Genomic DNA, 14,114 nt, shown 5'->3' with positions numbered 1-14,114 from the left:
AGAGGTCTGCACAGATGTAGGGGACATAAGGAAGATTCAGAATTAGGTTTATCTGTTAAAGCCACCAACATAGGCAGCAGCAAGACTGCCTCTCTCATCTAAGTCCTCTGCACCTCTGTGTTCTTTTCTCTTAAACTGGAGATCTTACCAATGGAAGCATCAGAAGAACCAGTTTGTTTTTTGTGTGCGTGAAAACTTTATAATTTATTAAGAATTTTTCAGAAGCGATATTCCATTATTTACAAATATAAGATTTAAACTAGCAGGCAGCATTTTGTTGTCATACCATTTACTCATATCCGTTGAGTGTTAAGCAGTTTTGCTATCATGTAATTTATTTTCATACATTATTAAACTTTATTCAAATACAACATTGATTATTTAGCTAGCTATAAACCAGTCTTCACTTTTCTATCCTAAATTTATCTTTTCTCCTAAATAGTCATGCTTGAGGGGGCTGAGTAATTTCCAATATATTTGCAGTTGCACAGTAATACATACCACTTACAGATCTTCTGAATACTTTCTTTTTTGGCATGCCCATTGTTTATCAATTTTCTTATTTTTCTCTTACTGTATTAAATCTTAAAGACAAATATGCTTAATGTACAAGATGTGAAATGTTGCTACTATGCAAACAAAAAGTAGTTTAGCTTAATTGCTGACGGTTAATCCATCTCAGACTCCAAGGCCAAGTTGAAAGAGCTTTAAAGTCTCACATGAAAACATGATAGATGCTGTGTATCACCATAAATTAAGCTGATGGATTTTTTCCCCCAGATGATTGCCTTTTTTCCAGACAAGAATACTGGAGTGGGTTGCCATTTACTACTCCACGTGATCTTCCCAACCCAGGAATCGAATCCTCATCTCTTACATCTCCTGCAATGGCACCCCACTGAACTGATCACACCCACTCATCATTTACTGAACAGTTACAACAAGCAACATTTTAAAGTGTACCCGTTTTAATGGTGGCAATTGAAGAACTTTTTTGGTAACTTGTTTTTCTGTTTTGTTCTTCACAGAAACGCTCCAGAGGCCAAGTGCTGTTTGATAAAGTCTGTGAACATCTGAATTTGCTAGAGAAAGACTATTTTGGGCTTACATATCGAGATGCTGAAAACCAGAAGGTGAGTGGTTCAAAGCTATAGAGAATCTTCTGGCTTCAGCTGCCCTTCACTGCAAGAAAGTGAACTGACACTGAATCGGTAGATCGTCTTCTCCACCCACCCCTCGCACCCCTACACCTCACATGTACTGTCTGAGGCCCTAAATGCTGTTTATCACCTTATTTCTTCATGAGGGAAATTATCGACAACTTCTTTCAATCTTGAGTCTTTTGGAAACAGTAACTCAGTGTTTCTGCTCTTCATGCTTGAGTTCTTTATGCTTCCAGAAAAGCATTTTATATAGTGCTTTGGGGAGGGTATGATAATACGTCAGTGGATTTGAGCCACTGAGAATCAAATACATTGATACACGGGAAACATGTCCACTGGATGCCATCTTACTGTTAATTCATCTCATTATGCTTTCATATTCTGGCTGCGTCACAATATGAGAGGGGTCTTGTCTTAGGTATCCAGTCTGCCTCTGTAGACTCTCACAGCTGATGCAGTCTCGTTAGGCCTTTTCCTCACTTATCCTCTCAACCACCTGAGAAATGAGGAAGAACAAATTGTCTCCTTAATACTGGAAACTGAGCCACCACAATCGTGTTCATAAATGTTACTTGTTTGGTTGTCATTCTGTGAATCGTACTTAATCTTGGCTGGATTCACTGGGTGATGTCTTCACTTCATCATGAAATGCCTGAGTGTTCTGATGAAGAAAATCATAAAGTCTCAAACAAGTGTTTGTTTGTTAGGAATGCATTTAAGAAGGTGCTTTAAAATCTATAATCACAGAAGTCACTACATGGGAAGCTGAACAGCTAGGACATCAGTGGAGTCACATTACACGTAGCCAACTCTATGTGTTCTCAGGTTCTGCATCTGCAGATTCAACCAACAGAGGATCAAAAATATTTTTTTAGAAAATTCCAGAATGTTCCAAAAACAGAATTTTAATTTGCTGGTGTACCAGCAGCTCTTTCTATCGCATTTCCATTGTATTAGGTGTTAGAAATAATCTAGAGATGACTTCAAGTATGTGAGGGGATTGTATAGGTTGTATACAGATACTGTGCTATTTCATATCAGGGACTTGAGCATCCCCAGATTTCAGTGTCATCTGGGGTCCTGTGACCAATCCTCTGCAGTGACTGGGGGTTGGCTGTTTCTTCATTTTTTTCTCCTAATTTGTTAGAACATAGAATCCACCATCTTTTCTACTCTCTTTCTATGCTAACTTGAATCTCTGAAGGCACTTGTAAAAGAATTTTGTCCAGCCTAAATCCTGCACATACACACATCTTCTCAAGAGACAAGAGCCTGGGCCCTCTCGGGACGAGTGAAGGCAGCTGGACATATTAGGGGCAGGACCCAGCTGGAGGCCCTTCCGACAGCCATTCCCTGCTCCCTCCCAAATGCACTTAGCCCGTGTCTCTACCCACTCAACACGAAATCATTTCTGTTCTTCTCTGATTCATATTCAGACTCTCACTTCTTTTTCAGAACTGGTTGGATCCTGCTAAGGAAATTAAAAAACAGATTCGAAGTAAGTTCTTTTGGATTATTTTGTGTAGAAATGGGAGGGAGATTTCCAAACTGTGGGCTTATCTGAATTAGTACCTCTTACCCACATGGCTGGTGTGGATACAGTATTTTGAAAGACAGATTAAGATCTCAAGTTTTATTTTTGGCAGATTTGTCTGGCTCAGATACCCATCACCCTTTATGAATTATGACAACCTGGGAGTAAAATGACATGACTTTTGACCTAGTCCCTTGCCTGTACACAGATGTGAGATGTGATTTAATCAAGTGGTGCCCCCATTGACAATCATTTTAAAGTTCCAAATTTAATTATTAATGTTATATTATGCCTAACCAAAGTACGAAAGGCAAGCAGTCAAGCTAGAAGTAACAGTCATTTAATAACAAATCAGACTGAATTTTACTATCTGATGATAGCTTCTTTCCTTAGCCCCAAAAGGCAAATTAAGAAATGCACATTTCACATTTCCTAATGGACAAAACAACTACAGGAGCAACACAGAAAGTTTAAAACAGGTAACTAATAGGTATTAGACAGGGTGCTAAATCTTAGTAGTAATTAACTGCTAATTAAAATGAGACATTTTTTCACCTATTCAGTGAAAATGGCACTGTAGCATAGGCAGTTGAGAGTGAGGATTTTTTTTTAATTTTTAACCCTTTTCTATAGCTGTTGCTTTTTGCTATGGATAAATGGTAAAAGATATACTTTACAGTTTCAAATAACTAGTTAATTTTTTCAAGCAGTTCATTTTTTATCAATAAAACCTAGTTTAATTTTCCAGAGCAAAGATTTTAAAATTTTAATAATTCCCTGCACTGGCAATTTTGTACTCAATTGGGAGAAATATAACCCTTTAAGAAGACACTTTTTGTCAATATTTATTAGAATTTAAAAGGTACTTATTCTTTGACCCCTAATTTTACTTGTAGGAGTGTTATCAGTGTGTGTGTTAGATAGGAGTATGTACATATGTGTACGTGTAGGAAAGTTCATTGTAATACCATTGGCATAGCAGAAAACTGTTTCAACTTAAATATCCATGTATAAGGAAATGATTAAATCGATCATGAAATAGCCATACCTTGAAATACTAGGTAGCTATTAAATAGAATGAGATAGAGTATAGTTTTAGCTCTCATTAGTGAGACCTTAAAGAAATAAATCATATTTGTTTAAACAGAATTATGCATAGGGACTTCCCTGGCAGTCCAGTAGCTAAGACTCCACGCTTCTGCTGCAGGGGGTGAGGGTTCAGAACTAAGACTCCAACGTGCGGTGCGGTACGGTGCAGCAAGACAGAGTTATGCATGTATATAGGTATGTGGATATTTGGGAAGAGCATGAATGTTATTAATAGTAAATACCCCCCAGAAATGTCCCTGCGGGGTAAGGGGTTGAGAACAACTAATTTTTTATTTAACCCTTTTCTGTGGCTATTGCTTTTTACTATGGATAAATGATAACAGGTAGATATACTTTATAATTTCAAATAACTAGTTAATTTTTTCAAGCAGTTCATTTTTTTTGTCCATGAAATCTAGTTTAATTTTCCAGAGCAACTGATTCTATTTGGAGACAAAATTTAAGACGAGTTTATTAATAAGAACATCATTTCCATTGAAGTTTTCAACAGTTTACTATTAAAAGAGAAACATCTTTCTAGTGCCTTTGAATGTGCTGAGACCTCCAAATACCCTAGGTGCAAATAAAAAGTAATTAGTAGTAAGCAGTTTGAAATGGTTTAATGCTAGGTAATATCTCAAAATAGTGAATTTTTCCTCAGATAGTAGAGAGCCTGATGAATTATTTGTACAGTGAAAACATCTTTACCATATTTTTGAGAGGAATTTGGTGTCATCACTAACAAGAAACTTGATAATGAAGTAGTTTGATAGAAATAAATTGGGATTGAAACCAGGGAAAGCTACAGGTGTGATAAGTAGATAAAAACACACCTTTATCCAGAGAGGTCCAGTAAAAACTTAAGATGATGAATTTGTTCTGAGAACTTTTTTATGGAGTTATTAAAAGCAGATGTGCTGAAATATGTCTTAGCATTTTGTGTGCTTTATTTAAGTTCCTTATAGTGACCTAATTAATAAAATACTATTTCGTACTTGGGTGATTTATAGTCACAAAGCACTTTGAAAATCTATTAAATGTTCAAGGATAAATCATAGTACTGTTGCAGGAAAGGCTGTATGTATTAACAGGTAGTTTTTTTTGCTGTTAATGGAATTCTTTTTTTCTCTGTCTCTCTCTCTTTATTTCCCATTTATCCTTTGTCCTACCTTTCTTTCTAAGAGACAAGCTAAAGGGACAATCAGACATGAGATTTAAAGCAAATTTTCCTCATGTAGATTAGACAGTGTTTGTGACAGAAACATAAAACCAAGAGATAATCGTGCAGACAAAGGAGGCACAGAAAATTGGGATTTTTTTGGAAATGGAATTTGGTGTTTTTATCTATATTTCTCATTGTTTCCTGGGTACTAAATACCTTCTTTCCACCAAAGTTACATTCTGTTAGTATCAAGGCAGAAAAGTATTATCAGGCCTCATGTAATTATTGTACAATCACCTTCTCTTCTAAACACACATAATAAAAGGATATTTCCATTATTTTTATGTTGTAGCCCCACAGTAGTTCTCTAGCATGAGATTTTCAAGACAATGGCAATCTAGCTGATAGAGATTTTAAATCACAAATTTATGAGAAATAGAAAATTCTGAGCCTGTAGAGTTTGTGCTTATAAAAAAATTCTTATTCCAGTCATCTTTTATGCCTAACAGATCTAAAATTTCTGAATCTACTATTTTAGGATATAGTGTATTTATAATATAGTGATTTTATGATATAGAATATATGATAGTCATTTATGCTATAAACATAGTATATTTAGACATTTTAAGATTTGGCAGGCATAGAAGACTAAAGTTAGAATTTTTGCATAATAATGAATTCTCTTTAGTTTCACAGTTTTCTAATTATCATAAATTTGTAATTTAAAAGCCTATATCAGTGTTATAGAATGTCGTTTTTATGCATTGAGACTCCTCCAATTGTGAAGTCTCTAACCAGAGTCATCTGAGCAGATTCAGGATCACAGGCCTATTTATGGCATAACCATAGCTTCTCAGTGATTTGTTCCTACCAAACTCTCTATGGGGATATATATTTCAGTTTAAATCTGCCTTGCATATTAATTTCAAATTTTATGCCTCATTTCACTGGATTTTTTCCCCCTTGATTATGGTATAGATTATATTTTCTTTAAGCTTTCCCACTTTTCAAAATAATGTCCTATGAGACCTCATTGTCATTTGAGTTATAATCTTCAGTTCAGTTCAGTTGTTCAGTTGTGTCTCAGACTCTTTGAGAACCCACGGACTGCAGCATGCCAGGCTTCCCTGTCCATCACCAACTCCCAGAGCTTGCTCAGACTCATGTCCATCGAGTCAGGGATGCCATCCAACCATCTCATCCTCTGTCGCCCCCTTCTCCTCCTGCCTTCAATCTTTCCCAGCATCAGGGTCTTTTCCAATGAGTCAGTTCTTCACATCAGGTGGCCAGAGTATTGGAGCTTCAGCTTCAGCATCAGTCCTTCCAATGAATTCCTTAGGATTAGTGATTTTCAAAGTGTGGTCCCCAAGACCAACTGTATGAGAACCATAAGGGCGTTTATTGAAATCATATGTTCCTTGGCTGTGTTTCAAATCTCCAGAATAAAAACCTCTGAGAGTGGAACTTGTTGTTCTTCAGTCACTAAGTTGTGTCTGACTCTTTGGGACCCCATGGACTGCAACATGCCAGGCTCCTCTGTCCTTTACCATCTCCCGAAGTTTGCCCAAATTCATGTCCATTGAGTCAGTGATGCTATCTAACCATCTCTTCCTCTGCCGCCCCCTTCTCCTGCTGCCCTCAATCTTTCCCAGCATCTGGGTCTTTTCCAGTGAGTCAGCTCTTTGCATAAGGTGGCCAGAGTATTGGAACTTCAATTTCAGCATCAGTCCTTCTAGTGAATATTCAGGGTTGATTTCCTTTAGGATGGGCTGGTTTGATCTCCTTGTGGAGATCAGAGCTATGGAGTAGAGTAGAGTGGAGCCTAGGGATTGACATTTTTACCAAGCCCCTCAGATGCTTCTCAGGCCCACAGTCCTTTGAAACTCACTTTCCTGTAATGAGGATTTTTGCATTGAAATATCTTTCTTCTATTTTTATTACCTCTTAGTTTCCAACTTAGAGTGTTTACCCTGAATTTATTATGAGTTTGTTTAATTACATTGCTAAACGATTCATTGGATTCACTTTAAAGTGGATGAAAATTATAAAAGAGCAATAAATCCATTTCCCATAACTAATCCATTAGCTTTCATTCCAGTTGCTTGGGGGTGAGCCAGCTCCCATTGTAAACTTCACTGTTGGCAAGTGTTCTGTTTTAGCAGGAAGTGAACAGGGATCAATAGGAGAGTAAAATCAAACCAGATTATTTTTAGAATAACAGGAGGACTTTTTTAAGAACAGGGGGAAGAATAATCACTAAGAATATATTTGATTGACAGATATGTTATGACTTGTAACTCTTAGAGCCGGTGTTTTGGGAATATTTTCTGGGTGGTTTAGAAATGACATGAAACACCCAGTAATACCTGGTCCCATGCTAAGTCCTTTGTAAGTCAACTTAAGAGGGATCCCTGCCAGGTGGAAACCTAAATGTAATATGAGTAATAATGTCAAGAACAAACCAGAATTAATAAATGGACCATGCCGTTGATGACAGAAACACAGGTAACCTATGTAGCCTGAGCATGTGCTACTCAAGCAAGAGAATAATGCAAAGGCTAGAGCTGGCGTGTACTTATCATGCTGGCACTTTTCTTGTGAATATTTGGGAAGAACTCTGGGAGAGAACGGAGCTTCCAGGAGTCATGGAATGAGGAGGCGAGATGGGGTGTGTTAGAAGTCTAGGAAAGAGCTTCCCTGGTGGCTCAGTGGTAAAGAATCTGCCTGCCAATGCAGGGGTCATGCCTTCAATCCCTGGCCCGGGAAGATCCCACGTGCTGAGGAACAACTAAGCCCGTGCACCACCCCTGCTGAGCCGGTGCACCCCAACTGGAGAGTAGCTCCAGCTCGACACAACTGGAGAAGGCCCACGTGCAGCAGCAAAGACCCAGAGCAGTCATAAAGAAAGAAAGAAAGCCTAGGAAAGTGTTTGAAGCATAAGGGTGGGACTGCAAGGACAGGAATCACAGAGCGAGAGGAAGAGTGTGGCTCAGAGGAAAGGCCTCCAGCACCAGAGCTGGGAGACCCGGAGGCTCTTCTCTGCAGCCATTAAGAAGCAGCAGGCCCTCGCACTGTGCTTACTGGGTGCAGAGAACAAATGAGAACAGTTCCCAGCCAGGAGCACCCAGGCCTCAGTAATGTGCCACGCTAAAAGGTCAAATGGAAAGAGCAAGAGGAAAACATGTGACAGGGTGACCACAGAGAGAGTAAATGTAGGGAAAAAAATGTGTTTTTTTCCACATTTAAAGTAATAAACCTGGTTAGGTGTGAAAGTGTTAAGTCGCTCAGTTGTGTCCGACTCTCTAAGACCCCGTGGACTGTGACCCGCCAGGCTCCTCTGTCCATGGAATTCTCCAGGCAAGAATCCTGGAGTCGGCAGCCATGCCTTTCTCCAGGGGATCTTCCTGACCCAGGGATCAAACCTGGGTCTCCCTCATTGCAGGTGGATTCTTTACCTTCTGAGCCAAAGAACATGAATCAAAGGCAGAGCTCAGGGAGGCTCATGATGTCTCACATATGTGTGTAGACTGGCCCAAGAGCAGGTACCCGTGAGCTGATGTCTGGTTGACCTGCTTCCCCACTGGAGAGGCCAGAAGAGATGCTAGAGGAAGAGGAATGGCAGCGTGCAGTGAGGACCCATCCTGATCAGGGGATGATGAGGAGGGGTGGGTTTGGGGATGCACAGAAAATACCCACAGTGTCTCTTTAATCAGAAATTTCCCCGAGTAAGAAGAGAGCTTTCCGAATGACCCATAGAGCAGATCATCCCTTAATATGACAGCAGACTTTTCCTGTAAAATAAAAATATTTTGAATAGTCCCTTGACATGTATTATTAGAGGATCTGACCTGTAGAAACGAAACAGACAAGACAAGGGAAACGGGGTTATCTCTGCAGTGTTGGTATGTGAGCTCCCCAGAACTTCAGAGGATGGATCCGGCCAGCTCCAGTCTTGTCCAATTGAGGCCTTTCCGTACCGTTTACTATTTTTCCCTCTTCCCAAACCTTACCTTCGTCCCTGAGAAAGGGAGCAAATTTAGTCAATTTCCTTGCTTGTTAGAAGCTCCAGTAAAGGATTTAATGGGGGAGATTAGAGATTGAATGTAGTTGCCGCGTTACTTGCAGATTTCACTGAACAGAAAAGTCACCGTTTTCCAGGGATGATTCAGAGTTATCAGCAAGTTAGTGCCTAGAGTTAAGACAGCTCTAGCTATCAGTTAGTATAATAAGTACAAAGGGATTGTCTGCAATTTTGTTATAAATTTTTTCTCCTCTCCATAGGTGGTGCTTGGCACTTTTCGTTTAATGTGAAATTTTACCCACCAGACCCTGCCCAGCTCTCTGAGGATATCACCAGGTATTTGAAAGTTGGCTGTGAAAAAGGCAGTCATGTTGGGGGCTGTGCTTCTCTTAAATTCTGGGGAAGGGAGCAGGCTTACACCTGGTGAGCTTCTTAGTCGACTGCGCCCAAAGGGCGAACAGAAGACAGCTGAATGGGAGCAAACATCTGATAAGAAGATTTGCCGAATGGTATCTGTTCACAGTTGAATCTTTGGTGTTAAGCTGATACTTCCTACTGCCTGACCCCAGTGGGAAAACACGGAATTGAGATGCTGTCATCCTCCCACTGCAGTCAAATTGGATGGGATTCAGCCTGAAATAATATGGCAACTCCTGGTGCTCCTGCTTTAAAACTTGGAAATGTGTCTTCAGATGCGTATGCCTTTGTATATAACCAGTCTGATACGTTGGTGGCTGTTTTGTGTATTTGTGTATGTGTACACACAGGCATGCACACACACACAAATATACATAAACACATGCACATGTAAGAGTTTACCTTCCATGCCTTCTATATACGAGGAAAATGATTCATTTGTTTTGGGGAAAGAACGTTAAGAAAGGAATATCGGTCTGGCCCGGTGGCTGAGCTTTGAGTGTAAGGAAGAATCTCTTTATGAAGTGATCCTGGGTTTGCTGCATGTCTTTTTAGGCCTCTTCAAGTGCTTTCTGCTTTGGAATCCCAGGTCTTCTACTGTGTTTTGTAGTAAATTTATAAGCAGTCAGAGTGATACTGTACAGTGTAGCTGTACATCCTTCTTGGCAAGCTTTTCAGGAAAGAGAAATTACTCAAAAGTTTCAGTCACTTGCTATGATGAAAAATAATTCCAGTAGACATGTCAGAGAAGAGGAAAAACTAGTTCCAGAAGATTTCTTTTATATGTACATTAAATCAAAGAACAATTTATAATTTCTTATTTATATATACTTTCTAGTAATGTTGTGGCTATACAGCTAATTTGTGGCTAGACAGCCTGTATATACTTGGATATGAAATCTAGTACGTGATTCCTTTCTATTTATGTCATGTTTGTTGTTGTTCAGTTGCTAAGTCCTGTTCAACTCTTTGTGACCCCACGGATGGCAGCACGCCAGGCTCCTGTGTCCTCTACTCTCTCCTGGAGTTTGCTTAAATTCATGTCCATTGAGTCGGTGATGCTGTCTAACTGACTAGAACCTGTGAAATTTGTAGAAATCTTTGTATCTAGATTACACAGCATTTATATCATCACCTTTAGAAGCCATATTGCGAGGGGACCTTAAGACTTAATCATAGCCCTCAGCTTCAGCAGTTTGTTTTTTATGTGAAAAGTGCAAGGTATATTTTATCATTTATACTCATATTCTGGGCCGTGAAGAGTATCATTAAAATTCGTCAATGTTTCCATTTACTGTGGAGTCTTCTCCAATTAGTATTATATCCATAACTCTTAGAAGCAAAATAACAGAAGATAAAAGTCAACTATTAATGGAGATATTTAATATTGGCAAAATTATACAGAAGGTGTTCTGGATTCCCCCAATTTAAAATTGTTTACTTTTAGTGAAGAGATTTTAAGTACAAATTCTTCAAAGTCTTCATAACAGTTTAAGTTATCTTCATTTTAAAAAATGAGACTTTAACACAGGAGAAGGCATCCACTCTAAAGAGACCCTCATTTCAGGATGCAGGAGGTGGCAAGCCATGTTTGTGATGGCACAGCCACGGTTTATCTTGGTCCCATGGCAGGACCTTTCATCTAGATAGCAAAATGAGTCTTCCTTTAGGCTTTGGGGTCTCATCATTATATTTAAGAGCACTGTTTTAATATTAGAATTGCCTTCCCCCTACCCAGAGAGTTTGACCTTCAGCATTACCTTAATGTTAGAGGGACAGTCTGTAGGTTTCCTTTACCCTGTGCATCATGAACGCATCTATGTTTGATGACAAACGTGGAGTTGCCACTAGATGCCCTTAAATATTACATTTTGTGGCCAAGTATGTCTTCCCTTGGTGTGGAGATCCAAATAGAGATGCTGGACAGAGTGTCCCAGCGGGTCGTTGCGCGGGGAGAAGTTGCCTGCTGCCCGCCTGGGACTGTGCGGGCTCCTTTCCGGTCTCCTAACTCTGGCTTTCCACCCGCCCTCTGGCCCCCGGAAGGTACTACCTCTGCTTGCAGCTGCGTGACGACATCGTGTCCGGCAGGCTGCCCTGCTCCTTTGTCACGCTGGCCCTGCTGGGCTCCTACACCGTGCAGTCGGAACTGGGTGACTACGACCCGGACGAGTGTGGCAGCGACTATATCAGCGAGTTCCGCTTCGCCCCAAACCACACAAAAGAACTGGAAGACAAGGTCATCGAGCTGCACAAGAGCCACAGGTGAGCGGCAGGGGCCCGGAGAGCATCTTGTCTGAGCTGTGCTCGGTGGGTGGGCGTCCCCTGCACTGCCTGCTTCTCCTGGGACCTCCAGGTTAATGGCTTGAGGATGGGACACAGTGGAGTGAGGTTCTGGGTCTGATACATTCTGGGTGGTTGGTGGTTCCACTCCCACTTGAGATGTCCTTGTGCTGTTTCAGCTAAAAGTCATTTTTCTGATATTCTCCCTCGCACCCTACCTCCCTTAGAGCACAAATCAGTGTCTCTGTGGGAACTTGCATGTGAGCTAAGTGGGAAATATTACAGCCCCACCAGGTTCAAAGGCTTCCCTGGTGGCTCAGACAGTAAAGAATCTGTCTGCAATGAGGAAGACCCAGGTTCCATCCCTGGGTCAGAAAGATCCCCTGGAGAAGGAAATGGCAACCCACTGTGGTATTCTTGCCTAGAGAATTCCATGAACAGAGGAGCCTGGTGGGCTGCAGTCCATGGGATCACAAAGAGTTGGACACGACTGAACAACTAACACTATCTTTCACCAGGTTTGTTAAAAAAAAAAAAAAAAACAGTATTGTAATTAATACTTTTCATTTCTTATCAGAGGAATGACGCCAGCAGAAGCAGAGATGCATTTTTTGGAAAACGCCAAAAAACTCTCCATGTATGGGGTCGATTTACACCATGCCAAGGTATACACTTTAACACTCCAGACTTTCTGATTTCATGGAAGTGTGTACAAGGCCCGGTTGTCACAAATATTGTGTGCTAAATTGCTATGTATACCCTTGTTCTGGACATCCACCAGGCAGTCAGTAAATTCTTGTTAAATTTTTTAAACTGTCTGTAAAGTTTAGGCTTCCCTGGTGGCTCAAATGGTAAAGAATCTTCCTGCAATGTAGGAGACCTGGGTTCGATCCCTGGGTTGGGAAGATCCCCTGGAGAAGGGAATGGCAACCCATTCAAGTATTCTTGCCTGGAGAATTCCATGGACAGAGGCTACAGTCTGTGGAATCACAGAGTCGGACACGACTGAGCTGCTAACACTTTTACTTTCATAAGGTTTAGATGCTGTGACAAAGAATCAGTGCTTTGAAATAAGAGGATTATTTTGGAGTTCAAGTAAAGTTAGCCAGCCAGGCTAAGTCACTGGGTGAGTTGTTGAGGCTCTATCTTGATTCCAGGATCTCGGGAAGAGAGAAGTTGGGGTTGAAAGGTAGGCAGGTTAAGGTTGGGGAGAAAGTACTAGCTGCTTTTACTCCCTGTCACACTTCTGGAATCTTTGTATTTTTCAACAGTGAGAGAGTGAGCATTGGAATGTTAGTCTGTTATCTAACAGCTATGAATAGAAGTGCCGTGGAAGCAGAGGCTTTCCTGAAATCTTGTATCATCAAAGCATAGAAGATGTGTTAGGCTCTTAGAGATAGATTCTGGTCCTTCAGCAGTGTTGAAGAGATCCATGCTTGAAATTGCGGGGCAGCTGCTTCTGACTTGGACTGATACAATGACGTCCTCCTGGGTGGGGACATGCCTTGACTTCCGGTGCACGGAGTGGTATGGTCTCACGGTCCAGACCTCACAAGAACGTGCACGCAACAGGCTGCCAGGCAAGCGAGCGTCTTATACAGTCAAGTTTGGGGCCAGTAAGTGAAGAGGGTTTTGGCAGGCTCTGTTCAGGCAAACATCTCAACAACGCTGGGGACCCCTGGGAGGGGAAATACATGATCTGTACTTTCTGTTGATGCTGCATTTGGAAAGCTGATGGGTTTAGAATGAGTTTGGACAAGATAATAGTGAGCAAATGAGTGCCGTTCTGACTGGGTTTGTCTGTGCATCATTTGTACATCACTCAGGATGAGCAATTTCTGAGGCCCAAAAGCTCCAATATGAGCAGGATCTCTGAGACTTGGCTGGGCCTTCACCGGGGAATGCTGGTACAGCAGAGCCAAGAGCCCTGACATTTGTGTGTAATTACAACAGCAGGTGTAGCTCTGTTTACTTGCCAGTTAATTATTACAGGTTTTCACTTAGTTGGCACTCAGATCACATAGCGTTTTATAGTTTTATGTCAGCTATAAGGTAGAATGAGGAATTGAAAAAGAAAATAAGGACACACACTTAGATTGTTTTTCTCAGAGTTTTCCCCTGCATGGCCAAAAGATAAAGAAACAAGACAAAAATGAAGGTAGCTTGGAAATTGGAGTGAATCAAAAGCTATTTTTGATACATACGATGACTCACTCACTACCCAGGGAGAATAAATAAATGAAAGATATGGGCCTCTGTTTAGGAGAAGGGCAGCTCAGGATGTGTCACTGTTCCTATCGGGAAAAACGAAGCCACTTAACATGGCTTTAACGACTAAATTAAAATAGATAGCTGGTTTTTCATTCGATAATGTGATTTGAAATTAGGCCAATTAAAAAAGAAAGAATTAAGGAAGTGGCAGTGCCGCCTGTGATAGGATTTCATCTG

General features: G+C 40.7%; 1 protein-coding gene across 30 annotated transcripts in view; it reads left to right on the top strand.

Moving 5' to 3' along the window:
• The window catches only part of EPB41L3 (erythrocyte membrane protein band 4.1 like 3), a 180,656-nt gene that overhangs the window by 120,047 nt on the left and 46,495 nt on the right, over positions 1-14,114 (top strand). For all 30 annotated transcript variants that reach the window (XM_070778894.1, XM_070778893.1, XM_070778892.1 and 27 more), the window contains 5 exons: positions 1,029-1,133; positions 2,619-2,661; positions 9,230-9,305; positions 11,430-11,648; positions 12,244-12,331. In XM_070778894.1, coding sequence (XP_070634995.1) covers positions 1,029-1,133; positions 2,619-2,661; positions 9,230-9,305; positions 11,430-11,648; positions 12,244-12,331 — 531 coding nt within the window. The remainder of the gene's footprint in view (positions 1-1,028; positions 1,134-2,618; positions 2,662-9,229; positions 9,306-11,429; positions 11,649-12,243; positions 12,332-14,114) is intronic.

The sequence above is a fragment of the Bos indicus genome, chromosome 24 (assembly GCF_029378745.1).
Source record: "Bos indicus isolate NIAB-ARS_2022 breed Sahiwal x Tharparkar chromosome 24, NIAB-ARS_B.indTharparkar_mat_pri_1.0, whole genome shotgun sequence".
NCBI classification, from domain to species: domain Eukaryota; kingdom Metazoa; phylum Chordata; class Mammalia; order Artiodactyla; family Bovidae; genus Bos; species Bos indicus.
Note: the sequence above shows the minus strand (reverse complement) of the source record. Positions and strands in the feature narration are given on the sequence as shown.